The following is a 19,316-nucleotide window of genomic DNA, read 5'->3' as shown; positions in this document are numbered from 1 at the left end:
AACTTCGGATCTCTCGGGACATCAAGACGAACCCCCAGACCTTATTTTTAGGGAACCTCAACCTTAGGGTTGAATCTGGGTTGCTTGGGATGGGAATCCAGATCCTTATGTCGCATCCGTGAAGTTAAGCCGCTGAGCTTGCAGGGGAAAATCTAATTTAACTAACATTTCTTTCTTACGGGCCCTAGGCAATCCTTGAAAAAAAGCAGGTATTTTTTAAAATATGCATCAATATCTGGCCAAGATCAGGGTCTCAACAGAGGCAGTAAAATCCCATCCATGCCTCCCCCTCTCGAAGCGGAAGAAACCTCCTTGTGAATCGCTCAGTGGAGGAATTGATTTCACACCAGCCTGTTGGATGTTGGATGGGGCACCACCAGGAAATCCCAGGGCTACAAACAAGTGGGGGGTGGGCTCGAAAGCAGAAGGAAGAAGACGACAGGAGCCCGCCCCCTGGTGTCTCTTTGAGGGAGAGGGCTGGTTCCGAAATGGGGGAAAAGAAAGAAACAGGTTGGAGAAGAAAAGGGAGCGAAATGGGATGGGGCACCACCAGGAAATCCTTGGGATTGTTAGATTTGGCTGGGAAGGGAAAACCCACCCTGCAAAAAGGGGTTGGCTTCAGTGGGCCGTGGCAGGATCCTTTGGCCCCGAGGGCTTCCAGCCAAAGCAGGTGTGTACCGTCTCCGGGCGAGGTAGGGAACTGTTGCTCTCATACAAGGATTTGGTTGGGAATTGGGTGGAGTACCACCAGGAAATCTCAGGGCACAGGCTTTGAACAGGCCCGCTGAAGCCCCCACCCCTTTTTCCAGTCCGGAAAGAGCCAGAAGGAACCTCACCTGCATCTCCTGGCTGAGCAAACAGAAAGAACAAAGAAAAAGCTCGGAGCTGGGATGGGAGACCAAGAGGAGATCCTCGCCAGTGTCGACTTGGCTGGGAAGACCGAGGTGAGGTTCAGTCAAGCTGAGCCGAACCAGCTTTGCTTCCCCCTCCCCACCCAAAAAAAAAGCATGCGTGAAAAGCAGGGAGTTCCGCGGATGTGTGGATTTCACACAAAGACATGGCTGGGAATGGGATGGGGCACCACCAGGAAATCCCAGGGACGCAGGATAGGGAGGGGCAGTGGGAAGGAAGCAGGAAACCCATCGGCATGTCCTGGCTGACCAAATGGATCAGAAAAAAGACCAAGCTTGCTGCTGGGATGGGGCACCAAGAGGAGATCCTCTCCAAAATCTACTTGGCTGGATGGAGATGCAAGGACGCACCTAGGAGTCGGATGGGTTACCACCAGGAAACCCCAGGCTGGGAGGTGGATTCGAAAGCGTCCCTGAGGAAGGCAGGAGGAAACCAACCTGTTTCCAACCGGCTTGGCTGGGAAGGCAGATCCCCAGCTACAGGTAGGTCCTCGACGTACGACCACAATCGAGTTGCTGAGTGAGGCATCTGTGGTGAGCTTTTCCCCACCGTACCACTTTTCTTGCCACGGTCGTTAGGCGAGTCGCTGCATCTCTGGCTTCTCCATTGGCGGATCATGTGATCCGGGGATCCTGCCTCCATCATCAAAAATGAGCCACTTGTCAAGCGTCTGAATTTTAAGCATGTGACCACGGTCGTAAGGGTGAAACATGGTCCTGAGTCCCTTTTTTCAGGGCCATTGTAACTTCAGTCACTAAATGAGCTGTTGTAAGTCGAGGACTACCAGTATTTGGGCTGCATCGGGCCCAGCAGGGCTTCCAACACCTCGGTCCGTCCAAAGCATATTGTCAGCAGCAGGCTCCTCGGGGAGCCGGGATGGGGGACCAAGAGGAGATCCTTTCCCCTGGAATCCTCTGGGCTGGCATCCTTAGGCTGCACGGAGCCCAGGGCTTCCAAGACACGTGTCCGACCAAAGCACGTGCGAAGCAGCAGCGTCCTCGGGGCTGTCACGGGGAGGGGGCAAAGAGGAGATCACCAGGGGGGGGGGGGGGGGGACGGGATCGACTTGCAACGGGGTTTGCAGCGCGCACGGGTCCTAGGTCTCCCAGGACACGTGTCCGTGCAAAGCACGTGCGAAGCAGCGGCCTCCTCCGGAGGGCCCGTGGGTGGGATTTTGGGGTGGGAGGGGTCTGCGGAGGTCCCGGACGGGCGGGCGGAGGGCGGGGCTGTTCCGCTCGAGCCCTGCAGGGGCGCCTCCCGGCAAGGATTGAGCGCCGCCCGAGGCTTCCTGGCCGATCAGACGCCGCCGCCGCCCGGCCTCGGTGCCCCCGCCCCCCCCCCCCCAGCCCCGCCCCGGCCCCAGCGCCGCCATGGCGGAGTGGGCCCCCGCCCAGGTGAGACCCCCGCCCAGGCCGCCTCCCAGCGGGGTCTTCCTCCTCCCTGCGGGGCCCGCAGCTGCAGCCCCTCCGAGCGGTTGGGGAGGGGCGCCGGGCCGCCTGGGGGCTGGGGGAGGGAGGGGCGGGAGGCCTGAAGGGGAGGGAAAGGGTAGGGGCTTGCTTAGCCTCCCCTCCTCCCTCCTCCTCCCAGCATCTCTCGCCCGCCGGGCCGGAGGAGGAGGAGGAGGAGGGGGCAGGTGGGGAGGGGATGCTGCCCGGAGCAAGTTTTTGGGAGGGTGTCGAAGGGGAGGGCTTGTCCTTGGTTCTCCCTCCCCCATTCCCCCAAGTGATCCTCCCTCCTGCCTTTGGATCCCTCCCCCATTCCACACCCATCCCCCACCCAAGTGATCCAAGAGACACCCTCCCTCCCCCCACGCATGCCCTGCCCTCCAGTCCCATACACACACACACACACACACAACCTCATCCTGGGGATCCCCTGACCAACCCCCAGGGGGACCAGGAGATCCCCCTCCCCTGACTCCTCCACTCCCCTTGTGCCCCTCCTGGGCTCCTCCCTCGCCTGCCTCCTCACCCCAGGGGATCCAGGAGAGCCCCCCCCCTTCCGCCCCTCGTCTCCAAGGGAGCGAGTAGGACCCCGCCCAAGGGAATCCAGGGGTCCTCCCCCACCGACCCTAGTGAGCCCAGGAGATCCCCTGACTCCCCTGCCCCCAAGGGATCCAGGAGATCCCAGTGGATATTGACCAGTGCTCTAAGACAGGGGTCCCCAACCTTGAACTCCCAGAACTCCCCAGCCAGCTTTGCTTTGCTTTGCTGGCTGGGGTATTCTGGGAGTTGAAGTCCTCCAGGCTTAAAATGGCCAAGGTTGGGGACCCCTGCTCTAAGAGATTCCCTTCTCCGTGATGGCCCCCACCCCAGGGAACCCATTAGATCCCTCTCCTCCTTTGAAATAGCACCTCCTGTTCCTGGGCAGCAACCCCCCCTCAACTCCCCGAGGCAGACTCTTTAAGGACCCCTCCTTTCCTCCTCCTAGGAAACCTGGGTGACTTCCATCACAACAACCCTGCAGAGCATAAGAAGAGACTGGCCTGAAGACACACACACACACACACACACACCTTTTGTCTTTCGGTCTGTCTCCTCTAATCTGGCACTCTGCAGGCCTGGGGACTCCATTTCCCAGAATTCCCAGCCAGCCTGACCGGGGAATTCTGGGAAATGGAGTCCCCAGGCCTCCCGACGGTACCGGTCCCTGTTTTATCATCCGCATGGTGGCTGGTAAATTCCATATACAGGTAGTCCTCGAATTACGACCACAACCGAATCCCAAATTACCAGTGCTAAGCGAGACAGTTGTGTGACTTTGGTCCCATTTTACGACCTTCTTGGCCACAGCTGTTGTGAATCCCTGCGGTTGTTAAGTTAGCAACTCGGTTACTCTTTAGTTACTCGGCTGTTAAGTGAATCTCATCCGAAGATCGTAAAAGGGGGGGGATCACGTGACCCAGGGCCTCTGCGACCGTCATAAATGCGAGTCGGTTGCCAAGTGTCTGAATTTGGATCACATGACCACAGGGGAGGCCTCAGCGTCGTCACTTTTCTTTAGTGCCGTCGCAACTTCAAACGGTCACTAAAACAAATGGTTGTAAGTTGAGGGCTAGCTGTATAGTACCGGCTGCTACATCTTTTGTAAATTCAATTTTAGCCGGTTTTATAGATAATACAATAGCCCCACTTTTATGGACAGAAATTTTTCAAGCTGAAAAAGCCACTTGAACTGTATAGAAGTGTGCTTTAGTCCAGACACTGCACTTCTTAATTGCATGCATATTACCCCTTTTGTATAAATATATGGCTCCACCATTTGACACAGGTTTGTAGTCCTCATGAAACGCTGCAATTTCGTTCTGATCCCGCTGAAGTCTCACTGTCTGAGCGTTAGGCCCCAAGGGAGTAGCATGTGCTGAAACACAGATAGTCCTCGACTTACAACCACAATTGAGCCCAAAATTACTGTCACTAAGCGAGATTTGTTCTTAAGTGAGTTTTGCCCCATTTGACAACTTTTGCTCCTGCCTTCGTGAAGTGAATCCCTGCAGTTCCTAATTTAGTGACACGGTTGTTTAGTGAACCTGCCTTTCCCCTTGACTTTTGCTCATCAGGAGGTCACTGCAACCGTCATAAATGTGAGTCAGTTGTCTGAACTTTGATGACGTGACTGTGGACAGGCACCGATGGTCGTAAGTGTGAAAAAGGGTCCTAAGTTTCTTTTTTACAGTGCTGTTGTAACTCTGAAAGAACTGTTGTAAGCTGAGTACTTCCTTGGGGAAGGTCACTGAACAAGGGTTGAATTTCCATCTTCTCGTCTTCCTTCTTGGTGATCTTCTTCTTCTTCTCCAGCTCCAGGAATGGAACGTGGAAGCTCAACATCTGATGCCCCTCCAACCTCCTCTGGTCCCCGAGCTGAGCCACATGCGAGAAGCGCAACTGCACACCGCCGAAGCCTCCCTCTGGAGCGTGGTGGCCACCGTCCAAGCCATGGAGAGGAAGATTGACCTGTTGGCCACCAGGTTGCTCAGCTTGGAAGGCCGATCCGGGACGGCCGAGAAGAAGCTCTTGGATTGTGAGAAGACAGCTATGGAGTTCGGCAACCAGCTGGAGAACAAGTGGGCTGTCTTGGGCACCCTCATTCAAGAATACGGCCTGCTACAGAGAAGGCTGGAAAACATGGAGAACCTTCTCAAGAACCGCAATTTCTGGGTCCTCAGGCTGCCCCCGGGATCCAAGGGAGAAATACCCAAGGTCAGGGGGTCCTCAAAGAGGAAGGGGGGGGTCTTGAGTGGAAGACGGAATCCTGGGAAGGAAAGAGGCTGGTTCCTCAGAAGGTTGGGTGATGGTTCTCCTGAAGGAACCACAGTGGGCTAAATCTGGACATCTTCTCCTCCGTGGTGGTTTCCAGACGTTGGGTTGGGACCAGAACTTCCATAATTGTGTCTCAGATGGGTGGGATGCAGGGGTGAAATGCTCCCGGATCGGACCAGACCGCGCAATCTGGTAGCGATCATGGCTGGTAGTTCAGCGGTCCAGTAGCAATGGCAGAGCAAAGCTCCACCCACCCGCCCAGGTGTCATTTCTTCCTGGTATTAACCAGGAAGTAATGTTTTTACTTTCTGCGCATGCATGTGATGCGCGAGTGAAGAGTGTACTTCCAAACCGGTAAGGAAAGTAAGTAGATTTTACCCCTGATAGGATGGGAAATGCCCTCCTGAAACATCTGAAGACTTATGGACTCGGGTCCTCCAACTTTTTGATGGTACACAAATCCTGATTTGGTGGGCTCCAAATGGGGACATGACCTCTTACTTGAGATCAATCCTTCTTTTCCCCCACCTTAGACCAACATACCTGGCAGGGTGGTTGTGTCAGGAGATATATTTTTCAAAATGAAAGATCCAAAATTAGGAAAGAAAATTTTTAAATATGTGTTTTCTATTTCCAAATTGTGACAGGATTTATGATTGAATTCGCATTTGGTAATTTTTAAATAAGAAGAATCACCTTAAAAAAGGGACTTAGAAAAATTAAAACTACAAACTAGGAAGAAAAGAGGGGGAAAAAATCATATTTTTCTACTTATCATTCAACAATGGAGTTCTAATGAATTCACTTTTTGCAGTGTTTTAAATAAGAAAACAAACTATAATCTTAAAAAGAAAAGAAACTTAAAAAAATTAAAAATACAAACTAGGAAGAAAATTTTTAAAAATGGATCATATTTTCTATTGATCAGTCATCATTGGATTACCATTTGATTTACTTTTACTAACCAAATAGTCTTTAATCTTGAAAAGACCGTTTTTTTTAAAAAAAAAACAACAAACAAATTAGGAAGGAAAATGAAAAAAAAAATTTTTTAACTTGTCAATCATCACTGGATTCACAATGAAATTACTTTTAGAATTTTTTTAGTGGCAAAACAATTTTTAATCATAAGAAAAAAAATCTTAAAAACAAAAGAAAATTAAAATATAAATGTATCCTGTTTTTTTATATATCAATCACTGGATTTGCAAGGAATTCACTTCTAGCACATTTTTTTAGGGGAAAAACAATCATCTTAAAAAGAGAAAAAACTGTAATTTTAAGAAGAAATACTTCAAAAATTAAAATATAAACTAGAAAGAAAAAGACAAAAAATTTTCTCCTTACCAGTCGTCACTGGATTGGCAATTAATTTCACTTTGGATGATTTCTTTTTAGTCTTTAAAGAAAGGGACTTAGAAAAATTAAAAACAGAATTTTTTAAAAAAAATTAAAATGAATTTTAAAATTTGAAATTTAAATTAAAAAAAATAATAAACGGGAATGGATGATTCATTTTCCTTCCATCTTTTTTGCCAAGTTCTTCAGGGAAGAACCGGAGTGGTGTGTCCTTTTCCAGATGCAGGCTCGGCCTGACCTTGACTGGCAGGAAGGTTGTTATTATATCTAATAGCCCCTTGTACTCCCCCACCTCTTCTACTTCCCCACTCATGGGAAGGTGGCAGCGTGTGGAAGCCTTCGGCTTAGTATAGCTTTTTATTATTATTATTTTATTATTATTATTTATTAAATTTTTATACCGCCCTTCTCCCGAAGGACTCAGGGCGGTGTACAGCCAAAAGTAAAACACAAAATATATACAATTAAAAACAACATTTAAAACATAGCAGATTATAAAAGGCTGATAATTAAAATTAAAAATAAAAGCTTCCAAAGCTGACGGTGCAAAAATTCAGGATCTGGGTGCGAAAGCCATCTTTTTTTTACCCTTCTTGAAGTCTTGTGTGTGTGTGTGTTTTGTTTTGTTTTTTTAAATTGTATTTGCAGATGCCGGTTACGTTTGTGGATATTGCGGTTTATTTCTCCGCCGAAGAGTGGAAGAATTTGGCTGATTGGCAGAAGGACCTGTACAACAATCTTCTGAAGGAGAACTACGAATCCTTGCTAGCATTCGGTATAGCCAGGTTAATCGGCAGGCCGCCTGTCTCTTTATATGTACTTGCAGCTAGTCCTCGATTTACAACGCCGATTGGGATTGGAACGTCCGTTGTTAAACATCGCGGTTCTATTAGGACGTTTTTGCCCACGGTTGCTAAGCGAACCTCCACCATTGTTAAGCAAAGCACGCGGCCGTTAAGTGAGTTTGGCTGCCCTTCCTTAGTCGATTTTAAGGTCAATGACAACCTTCTGGCCTTAAAAATGTGTCGTAAACAGGAACCCGTTGCCGAGTGCCTGAATGGCAGTTGGTGACTCCAAGAACGCTGCGACGGTCGTAAATGTGAGGACCAATTCTAAGTCACTTTTTTCCCGCCAGCACCATTGGAAGATCAAAGGGAGACCTAAACAACTGGTCATAAATCAAGGACTACCTGAAGATGCACTTTGGTAAATTTTGCCATATTCCAGGTAGTCCTTGACTTAAAACTGTTTGTTTAGTGACCGAAGTTACAGCACTGAAAAAAGGATTTTTTCACTTGTTTTTCTCATTTATGCCCATTGCGACATTCCCAACATTCATACGGTTGGCCGTTGACTCATATTTATGGCGGTTGCTGCATCCCCAGGGTCACGTGATCCCCTTTCGCGACCTTCTGACAAAGTCACCGGGGAAGCCGGATTCGCTGAACGACCGTGTGACTAGTTCAATAACTGCAAGGGTTCACTTAACGACCGTGGTCAGAAAGACCATAAAATGGGGCGAAGCTCCCTTAAGAGAAAGTTTGGGCTCCGTCGTGGTTGTAAGTCGGGGACTGAATCACGGTGTTAAGAGAGGTCATAAACGGAGCAAAACTCCCTTAGCACCTGTTTCGCTTAGCAACGGAAGCTTTGGGTTCCATCGTGGTCGTAAGTCGAGGATTGCCTGTATTGCCGAACTCTATTCCCCAACCCTGCGAGGTGGGGAATTTTTGATTGTCTCCCCGTTTTCCAGGTGCCAACGTCAACGTTGCCAAACCTGAGGTACACCCCAGGGCTGAGAGGGGGGCGCCCGAACCCAGCGTCCCAGAGCCGCCGAGCGCGAAGGAGCGTGACGTGATCCCCGAGCCTTGCACAGGTGGGGGGAAGGGTATCTGGGGTGGAGGGGCTCTGGTTTGGAAGGGGTGTGTTGTCTGAGATGGTAAAGGTCTCCTGCTTGAGCATGGGGGGGGGGCTGGACTAGATGACCTCTAAGGTCACTTCCCACTCTGTCATTCCATGATTCTGTAAGGGTCTCGTGCTTGAGCAGGGGGTTGGACTAGCTTTGCTGGCTGAGGAACTCTGGTCGTTGAAGTCCACAAGTCTTAAAGTTGCCAAGGTTGGAGACTTCTGGACTAGAGGACCTCAAAGGGTCCCTTCCAACTCTGTCATTCCATGATTCTTTAAGGGTCTCCTGCTTGAGCATGGAGGGGGCTGGACTAGGTGATCTCTAAGGTCCCTTCCAACTCTTGTTATTCTGTAAGGCTCTCCTGGTTGAGCAGGGGGTTGGGCTAGATGACCTCCGGGATCCCCCCCCGTCCAACTCTGTCATTCCATGATTCTGTAGCGGGTTGGACTAGAAGACCTTTGAGGTCCCTTCCAGCTCTATTCTGATTCTAAATTGTGAGCTTTGGGTCTCACATGCGCACACAACACACACACACACACACACACACACACACACACACACACACACACACGGTTTTGCTGAATGCTGGAGATAAGACTCCCACGGCTTCGCACAGAGCAAAACTTTTGTTTTGTTTTCCTTCCCTCTCATCCGGTTCCTCCTCTTTCTCCCCGTCTGCTTCTTATCTTCCTCTGGTTTATCTTTGCCTGCCTGCCTCCTTCCCTCCTGGCTTCATTCCTTTTTTCTTCTTTTTTTCCCTTTTCTTTCTGTCCTTTGTTCCTGCTTTCTCCCCTCCTTCCCTGTCTCCCGTCTTCCCTTCTTCCCTCCCTCCTTTATTCTTTCATGCATTACTCCTCCCTTCCTCCCTCTTATTTTTTTTCCTTCCTTCTGCCGTTCTTTCCTTTTTTCCTTTCCATTCTTTCATGCACTCTCCCTCCCTCCTTCCCCTCTTCTTTCTTCCTCCCGCTCTCTCTTCTTCATTCTTTCATGCCTTACCTCTCCTTCCTTCCTTCCTTTCCCAGAACTGTATACATGCCAACGCAAAATGTCCAATCCTGGCTCACCCTTTCCAGCCAACCACCGAATAAAACCACGATTGCTTCCTGCAGCTCCCCCTACCCACATTCAGCCTTGCCCTCCCCCAAATGCGCCCCCATCCTGCATCTACCCATTCTTGCTCCCCCTTCCCAGCCCTTCTCCCCCCCCCAATGGGGTGCATTTTGGAGCCTGTGGGTCGAGGAGGATTTGGGGCTGGCTGGTGCCCTTCGCCCCATGGCGGGGGGTGGGGGTGGGCTCCCAGGCTGTGTTTCCAAGTTGCGTCCCGTCTCTCCTCCCCTTCTCTCCCTCGAACCCAGGACCCTTGGCCTCCACGCCGGATATCCTGACACGCATCAAACAGGAGGGGGGGTCCTTCAGCGGAGGAGGTCCCTTCTCCGAGGACAGAGGCCTGGTGGCTGACCCATGTGCAGGTGATGGGTGAGGGCGGGGGCTGACTTTGGGGGCGGTCAAAAGGGGGGGTGTTCCAGATTCTGATCCTCCCACACAAGGGGGTCGAAAAATGGCAGAGTTTTAATAGCACCGATGCTTTTAATGTCAGATGTTTTCAATTTACAATCGCCTTTCCCATTGAAAGCACTGGGTGGCTGGAGAGAACAGCACGGATTGGCTTCTTTGGTTGGCTTAAGCCCATTGGATGACCCCGCCTGTTGGTCGAGGGCACTAAGTTTCAAGCTCAGCCACTTTAAGAGGGGAAGACTTCCACTCCCAGAATCCCCCAGCCAGCTGGTTGGGGAATTCTGGGAGTTGGGAGTCCATCCTTCTTAAAGTTGCCAAGGGAGAGAAAAGCTCAGTTTTTACATGCCAGCTGTTCCATGTGCAGAAGGGTGATTTCGACACCTCCGGGTAGGTGGTCCTACATCGGTAGGCTCCTTTCTCCCCTTCTGCCTTTTTTTGGGGGGGCCGGGGGAGGTCCCCAAAACCCTTTCTGTGAATTCAGCATCCCCTCTGTTCTCCTTTAGGGGCCCAGGGGCTCATGTCCACCCATGATTTTTTATCCTGGATTAAACAAGAAGAGAATTCGTGTGTCAGACATCAGTGGGACACATCGGAAAGGGAGACCCTCCCTGTGCACGGGGGCCCAGGTAGGTCCTATTCCGACTCGCTCAGTCGTCAGTGGGGTGCTGTAAGTCCTCAGCTTAACGACCGCAAATCGAGCCCAAAGTTCCCATTGCTAAATCAGAGACATCTATTAAGTGGCGTTTCACCCCGTTTTGTGACCTTCCTTGCCCTCGTTGTTCAGTGAATCACTGCTGGTGTTAAGTTAGCAACATGATTGTTAAGCCACTGCAGCTTCCCCTTGGACTCTGCTTGTCAGAAGGTTGCGAAAGGAGTCAGTGGCCGAGTGGCTGAATTTTGATCACGTGGCCCACACGGGGACACTGCCACGGTCGTAAATCGCTTTTTTTCAGGGCTGTCGTAACTTCAAATATTCAGAAAATGAGAGAGGAATGAATGCTGAAGTTGACCGGAGGGAAGTGAGCCTCCACTTAAAACACACCTTGGGGATGACAACTTCTGTCATTAAGCAAGGCGGGGATCGAGTGACTCGTGCTGGATGTTGCTATTTTTCGCCACTGTAGTTAGGCAAAGCACTGCGGTCGTTAAGTGAATTATGCCATTGTTAAGCGAAGCCGGCTTCCGCCTTTGACTTGGCCTTGTGGGGAGATCCCAAAAGGGGATCTCGTGATTCAATAAGACCATTGTAACTATTATATAGGTTGTGATGTGACCTAATTTTGATCATGTTGGATGCTGGGATGGTCGTAAGTTTGAGGACCGGTTATAAGCCACTTTTTTTTTTTTTCTGGTGTGGTTGGAATTTTGAACAGTTGTTAAATGAACAATTGTAATGAGGTTCTGGTTGTTGGACAAAAAAAAAGATCCGATACTTGGTTCTCGCTGACTCTGTTTTTGAGATGGAGACATGCAGGTTGTATTATGTCCTCAATTTACATCCATTTCTTCTTCGTCAAAGTACTGGGAAAAAAGCCCGGTCCTCATACTTATGACTAGCACACCACCTCACGGCCACATAGTCACAATCTGGGCACCCTTATGACCTGTCGAAATGATCTATTGTTACGTGATCGTAATTTGTGATACTGTTTGGATAGTTTACTGCAAAAAAACCTGCCCATTTGGAAAAACGAGATTGTGTTTAACGATCACAGTATTCGCTGAATGGCCGTAGTAAAAACGGTTGTAAAATCAGGTCTGACTTGACTTTACCACTGCAATGGTGTGTGATGGGCATTTCAATGTCGGTGGCGGTCGTAAGTCAAGGATTATTTATAAAGCAAGCTATTTGGTCCAGTGTAGATTTTGATTCCCAGAATTCCTCAGCGACTACTAGGGTTAGTTACTACTTACGGCAGTAAGTCAAGGAGTGGCCCTTGCCTTTATTTGGGGGGTGTTGTTGTTTTTTTGTTGTTTTTTTGCAATTTGAAATATGCCAGCTTTGAAAAGCCCTAGAAGTCTCACATTTATTTTTTACTTAAAAAACATTTTTTATTGATTTCCCATTAATTATATCTCTTAGTGCTTAATAAACATCATGTCTGGTTATTTAATTTGCTTAACAGTATTAATTTAAATTCTTAATCTCCACCGCCTTTTTTTCAACCCTTGGTAAAATAAAATCCACGTTTGAAAACATTCTACATCATCTTTCTGTTAAATTTTCAACTGTCAGGCTATCCACTTCTGCATAATCTAGTATCTTCCTGACTATCTCAATTTTGCATTTCGGCTCTTCGACCTTGTAGGGCTGAATGTCAGATAAAATAATGGCGATTTGCTGATTTTTCTTCTTTCTTGGTATTTAGTTACTTTTCTTCTGTTTTCAAAAGAAGAGGCGGCTGTAAAAGTGATTGTGACCTGCGAAGAAGGTCAGGTTTTTGCATCTGGCACCAACAGGATGTCAACAAGTCTGGCTGGGAAAATTCAAAGGTTTTTTTGGAGTTCCAGGAAAAAATCAACACTCTCAGTTATTTGTCCCCTGGGATAAATCCAAGCAGTTTGAAGAACTCATGGACAAAACTTTGTTTCCCCCCCCCAAAATAAATTTCTTATTTTACGTGGTTCTCTCAACGCATTGGATCAGTTTTAGAATTAGAATTAGAATCACAGCGCTTGGAAGGGACCTTGGAGGTCTTCTAGTCCAACCCCCTGCTCAGTCAGGAAACCCTTTACCCGTGATAGTGAACCTATGGCATGCGTGCCACAGGTCTCACGCAGAGCCATATCTGTGGGCACGCAAGAATTGCCCTAATTCGGCTCCAGCGCGCATACACATGCAGGCCAGCTGATTTTCAGGCCCACCGGAAGTTGGGAAATGGGCCATTTCCGGCCTCCGGAGGGCCTCTGGGCGGGTGGGAGACCGTTTTCACCCTCCCCAGGCTCAGAGAAACCCTCTGGAGTCTGGGGAGGGCGAAAAACAGACCTACCGGGCCCACCGGTAACCTTTTTGCCATCACATGCCAAAAGCAGGGGGTCGCGGGAGGCATTGAATTATGAGTATGGGCACACATGCGTGTGGCAAACACACCCACCCCACGCTGCTCCTTCTTTTGGCACGTGATGGCAAAAAGGCTAGCCGTCACTGCCTTATACCATTTCAGGCAAATGGTTGTCCAATCACTTCTTTAAAATTTCCAGTGTTGGAGCATTTACAACATCTGGAGGCAAATTGTTCCACTGATTAATTGTTCTCACTCTCAGGAAATTTCTCCTTAGTTCCAAGTTGCTTCTCTCCTTGATGAGTTTCCACCCGTTGCTTTTTGTCCTGCCCTCAGGGGCCTTGGAGAATAGATTGACTCCCTCTTCTTTGGGGCAGCCTTTCAGATATTGAAAGAATGCTATCATATCTCCCGTGGTCCTTGTTTTCATTAAACTAGACATAGCCAATTCCTGCAAGCATTCTTCATATGTTTTAGCCTCCAGTCCCCTAATCATCTTTGTTGCTCTTCTCTGCTCTCTTTCTAGAGTCTCAACATCTTTTTTACATCATGGCGACCAAAACTGGATACAATATTCCAAGTGTGGCCTTACCAGGGCATTATAAAGTGGTATCAACACTTCACGTGATCTTAGTTCTATCCCTCTGTTTATGCAGCCCAGAACTGTGTTGGCTTTTTGGCAGCTGCTGCACACGGCTGGCTCATATCTAAATGAAGATTTGTCTGGCATGATCTGTTTTTGACAAATTCATGTTGGCTTTTGGTTATTACTAGTCCTTGATTTACAATCACGAGCAGCCCTCAATTTTATCATCTATTTTGCGACTGTTGTTAAATTAGTCGCTGCAGTCATTAAGTGAATCACTTGGTCTTTAAGCAAATCCGGCCTCATTTGTTGGGTTGGATGCTGGCTAGCAAGGTCGTGAATGGGGATCATGTGATCTTAGGATGCTACCAACAGGTAGTCCTCGAATTACAACAGGAATTGAGCCCAAAATTTCTGTTGCTAAGTGAGACATTTGTTAAGTGAGTTTTGCCCCGTTTTGCCACCCTTTTTGCCACAGTTGTTAAGTTCTGAAAAAAGCTGAGTCCTCACATTTATGACTATCACACCACCCCATGGTCACATTATGACAATCTGGGCACATTTACGACCTGTTGCAATGATCTAACATTACGTGGTCACAATTCATGATGCTTTTTTTGATAGTTAGATAAAATGAGATTGTGGTGTTTGCTTAACCGCCATAGTAATAATGGTCATAAAATCAGGTCCGACTTGACATTACAACCGCAGCGATGTGCGATGGAAATTTTGATCTCTGTTTTGGTTGTAAGTCAAGGACTACTTATAAAGGAAATGTTTCTCAATCTTTGATTCCCAGAATTCCCTGCTCACTACACCTGGTTGGGGAATTCTGGGAGTTGAAGTCTCCATGTCTTACAGTTTGAGAAACACATATGTCCTCCTTTCTACTGGATTGTTGTTGTTGTTTTTTTATTTCTTTTTGTCACAACAGTATACACAAACAATTGTCATAGATAAAACAACATATCTTGAAGAAAAAAAATATATATATAAGTAAAAAAAATATGCATCAACTATATTAATTTGATATAATGAAGGGAACAATAGGACAGGAACGGTAGGCACTTTTGTGCTCTTATGCACGCCCCTTATAGTCCTCTCATGAATGGGGTGAGATCAATAGTAGACAGTTTTTGGTTGAAGTTTTTGGGATTTTGAGTAAAGACTATGGAGTCAGGTAGTGAGTTCCAAGCGTTAACAACTCTGTTACAGAAGTCATATTTTCTGCAATCAAGTTTGAAGCGGTTGACATTTAGCTTGAATCTATTTTTTGCTCTTGTAATATTGCGATTGAAGCTGAAGTAGTCTTTTATAGGAAGGATATTGGAATAGATGATTGTGTGTTAAACTCAGGTCATGTCGAAGTCGGCGGAGTTCTAAGTTTTCTAATCCCAGGATTTCAAGTCTGTTGGTATAAGGTATTTTGTTGTTTTCGGAGGCGTGAAGAACTCTTCTAGTAAAATATTTCTGGACTCGTTCTACTGTATTTATGTCAGAGATGAGGTATGGGTTCCAGACGGATGAGCTGTATTCAAGAATAGGTCTGGCAAATGTTTTGTGTGCTCTAGTTAGTAGTGTAGAGTTGAGTTAGTCCTTGACTTACAACAGTTCATTTAGAGACCATTCAAATTTACAGAGGCATTGAAAAAAAACGACTTATGACCGTTTCTCACCATTGCAGCCATCCAATGGTGGGTTTCTACTGGTTCGGGTAGAAGGTTCTGCGCATGTGAAGAAGCGCCATACATGAGCAAAGCAAGCACGCATGCACAATCCCAATTCCAAACCAATAGCTGAAGTAAGTGGAACCCACTACTGCAGCCATCCCCTTGACTGTGATCAAATGCTGGGCAACTTTCATACTTACGACCGTTGCAGTGTCCTGGGGTCGTGTGATCCCCTTTTGCGACCTTCTGACAAGCAAAATCAATGGGGAAGCTAGATTCACTTAACAACCGGGTTACTAATTTATCAACTGCGGTGGTTCACTTAATAACTCTGGCAAGAAACGTGGTAAAATGGGGCAGAATTCACTTAACAAATGTCACACTTAGCAACAGAAGTTTTGGGCTCCATTGTCGTCGGAAGTTGAGGATTACCCGTACTTTGGCACTTGAAAAAAAGCAAAATTAATTTTCCCTGCATAAGCCCTGCGTAGTTAAATATGAGTTTCATCCCCTCCTCCCGTGGAACAGATCGCATTGTCCAATTTGGAATCATCTTTTTGTTTTGATAACTGTGCACATCTTGGCAGACACCTACAAAAGTGTCCTTGGTTCTTATGGTTAAGATTCTAGCCTCCACATTCCATCTTGCCCTTCCCTCCCCCCAGTTCTTTGGCAAGTTGAAAAGGCTAGAACATATGAAGGACAGTTACAGGAACTGGCCATAGCTAGTCTAGTGAAGGCCCAGGGGAGATACGATATCACTGTTCTAATATTTGAGGGGTTGTCATAGAGAGGAGGAGGTCAGCCTGTTTTCCAAAGCACCCCAAGGTCAGACAGGGACTAATGGATGGAAACTGCTCAAGGAGAGATTCAGCCTAGAAATAAGGAGAAATTTTCTGACAGTGAGAACAATCAACCCATGGAACAGAAGTTGTCTTCAGAAGTTGTGGGCGCTTCATCACTGGAGGCTTTCAAGAAGAGACTGGACTGCCATCCGTCAGAAATGGTGTAGGGTCTCCTGCCTGGGCGGGGGGTTGGACTAGATGACCCACAGGGTCCCTTCCAACTCTGTTTATCTGATTTAGCAATAGTAGTCACAGGAAGCTTAAGCATTTTTCAGTCTTGGCACATCGTTTGTTCGGTTCTTAAATGCACACGCTGTTAGAATTTGTTGTCGGCTGCCGTGCAATTCTCCACATTATTCCTGATGGGAAAATTTTGTTTGGGACTCATAGTTTTTAGTACTCAAAAACTTGTGTCCTCCTGAACCAATTAACGCTGCGTACTGAGGTATCACTATAAATGATTTCAGTTTTCTTTCACTTTCTATTCCAGCTGGAGACGCAATGACCATCAAGGCTGAGCAGCCGCCCCTGTGCCCGGAAGAGCCGGTGAGACCTCGGGAGATGCTCTTCCAGGGAGAGTCTCCTGCAGCAGCCGTTCTCGCTGTTCCTCCAGCAGCAGAAGGCTATGAGGCCCCTCGTGGGCCGCCCGTCAGTCCCACCAAATGTAGAGCGGGTAAATCGCTGGAGTTAGACAGTGAGCTGCAAAGCATCCTGGGCCCCCCTCAGGGCTCTGCCGAACGGCCCCACGGCTGCAGTGAGTGCGGCAAGATGTTTGGGGTGAAAAAGAGCCTCAAAGTCCACCAGCGCAGTCACCACGGCCAAGCTCGGCCGTACGAGTGCGCTGAATGCCGCAAGAGCTTCAACTGCCACTCAGGCTTGGTGCGGCATCAGATGACCCACCGGGGTGAGCGCCCTTACAAGTGTGCCGAGTGCGGCAAGTGTTACAGCCGCAAGGAGCACCTGCAGAACCACCAGCGGCTGCACACAGGCGAGCGCCCTTTCCAGTGTCCCATCTGTGGGAAACGGTTCATCCGGAAGCAGAATCTGCTCAAGCACCAGCGCATTCACACGGGCGAGCGCCCCTACCAGTGCGCAGAGTGTGGGCGTAGCTTCCGCTACAAGGAGTCGCTCAAGGACCACCTGAGGACTCACAGCAGCGAGGCCTCGGCCCAGCGACTCCTGCCCGGGATGGGGGGTGACGGTCTCCCTTAGCACCCCACAGCAGCGGGAGAGAGCCCAGCCTCTCAGCCCGTCCAGTTGAGCCCCCCCCCAGCACTCCCTCTGCAGCCCCCAGTCTCACACTTTAATTCTACTTGATGTGGAAAAACAGCTGGACAGATGGGCTGCAGTAGATAGACTCATTTTGAACCAGAATCTGTGCCAACTGCCATAAAACCATTTCTGAAAAAGGACACGACGGTGTGCAGAGGTGACGTATAGCTGCTTGCAACCAAGTTCTGCACAAGTCTGGGTCCTTTTCAGCTGATGATGGTAGGTGCACGTGTGCGGGATGTTATTCCTTGCGCGTTAAGACACTAACGGCAAGCAGTCTCATTTTGCTGGATGCTCAAAGACATCGTGTGTCTTTTGGGCTTCTGTTGGATGCCGTCGGCTGCAGTTATACTTTTCCCATATGTTTCTGACAGAGTGAGTCATAACCTATAGCGGCAGAACCACGCTCCGGATGGATCCTGTGCTTTAAAAAAAAAAGATGTTTTTCCGGATGTACGGATGGAACCATTTACACGGAAAACTTTACGATGTGTAGCTCGCATTCCGTGGGACTCCTTGTTCGAGCCACCAGTAGTTCCCTTTCTCTTTCTTTTCCTCTTCAGTTCCTTTTCTGGTTCCCAGTTTTATTGCGAGTACGGGAAAATCTTTCGAATTTTCGAAAGAAATCTTGTGGGTCTGACCTGCAGCAACCATATTAATTTGTTCTCCCTGGGCTCTCTCCTCTGCTGCTTTTAGGATGTTAAAACTCCCTTTTATCTCATAAAATGTGGGCCGCCTCGTTTTATTTTTTAAACGAACAATATATTATTCACCCACACAGAGATACGTTCTTTTCAGGATGTAGTTTTGTATTGAAGGTGCATTGCAAATAAAGACAAATTACCAAAAAACAAAAACAAAGAAAATCGCTTGCATTTTTTGTTCATTCACTTCAGAGATGTTTGCAGATAGAAATGGGCACAAAGGCTGGGAAATAATGCAGTTACAGGTAAGTCTTAGACTTACGGCAGTTCATTTAGTGACCGCTCAGTTACAATAGCACTGAAAAAAGTGACTTAGGACCATTTTTCACACGTCTGACCATTGTAGCATCCCCATGGTCATGTGATCCAAATTCAGGTGCTTGGCAACTGACTCATATTTATGACCATCCCCGAGTCACATAATCCGTTTTTGTGACCTTCTGACAAGCAAAGTCAACGGGGAAGCCAGTTTGGTTTAACAGCCGTGTGACTCACTTAATAATTGCAATGCTTCACTTAACAATGGTGGCAAGAAAGATCATAAAATGGGGCAAAACTCATTTAATCGTCTCTTAGCAACATAAATTTTTGACTCAATTGTAGTTGGAAGTTGAGGGTTACCTGTATCACTATAGAAGGGAGTGGGGTTGAAGGGAGGATGAAGATGATAGAGGAGGAGAATTTTTGCACTGACAGATGATATTCCATCAAGATGATATTGACTCTAGTGACCATATATCTTCCAATTGCCCACTTCTTCTCTTTCTGTCCTCTCCAGGATCACACAGTATTGATGGGCACTATATTGATGATTAAGTTCTCTCACATCAGTTTTAATTCTTAGTGACCACATAGGTAGATCTACCCCATGGCAATCTCTCCTAACCTGGTCTTTCAGGTCTTCTAATGATGCCCTCATGTCCATACACATGCTGGTTATCCTCTTTCCTTCCACCATTACTAACATAGACTTCTCCAGAGAAGACATTTTGTGTCCAATGTAGGATAATTTGAACCTGGTCAACTTTGTTTCCATCTTCCGTACTATTGTAGACTTCTCCAGAGAAGACATCGGGTGTCTAAAGAAAAATAAATTGAGTTGGGTCATTTGTTGGCCTTCAATAGTCGAATTGATCTGTTCGATGATCCATCAGTTTGGTTACTTGGCTGCCCACAGTATCACCCACGAAGTCTTCTCCAGCTCCAAAATTAAAAAATGTCAATATTCTTCCTTTCCTGTTCTTCAAACTCATTTTCTCTTCCACAGGGTGTCACAGGGTATATTATGT

The 19,316-nt window shown here is 47.7% G+C and overlaps 1 protein-coding gene across 1 annotated transcript; it reads left to right on the top strand.

Moving 5' to 3' along the window:
• Positions 1 to 2,152: 2,152 nt before the first annotated feature.
• Positions 2,153 to 18,181, top strand: LOC131197704 (zinc finger protein 282-like). Its single transcript, XM_058182084.1, has 7 exons — positions 2,153 to 2,306; positions 4,710 to 5,111; positions 7,179 to 7,305; positions 8,281 to 8,403; positions 9,789 to 9,902; positions 10,452 to 10,574; positions 16,542 to 18,181. The coding sequence occupies exons 1-7, from the start codon at positions 2,283 to 2,285 to the stop codon at positions 17,261 to 17,263; spliced, it is 1,635 nt and encodes a 544-aa protein (XP_058038067.1). The 5' UTR covers positions 2,153 to 2,282; the 3' UTR covers positions 17,264 to 18,181.
• Positions 18,182 to 19,316: the final 1,135 nt, after the last annotated feature.

Source organism: Ahaetulla prasina, chromosome 4 (genome assembly GCF_028640845.1).
Source record: "Ahaetulla prasina isolate Xishuangbanna chromosome 4, ASM2864084v1, whole genome shotgun sequence".
Classification (NCBI taxonomy): domain Eukaryota; kingdom Metazoa; phylum Chordata; class Lepidosauria; order Squamata; family Colubridae; genus Ahaetulla; species Ahaetulla prasina.
The sequence above is the reverse complement of the archived record's forward strand: the minus strand, read 5'-3'. Positions and strand labels throughout refer to the sequence as shown.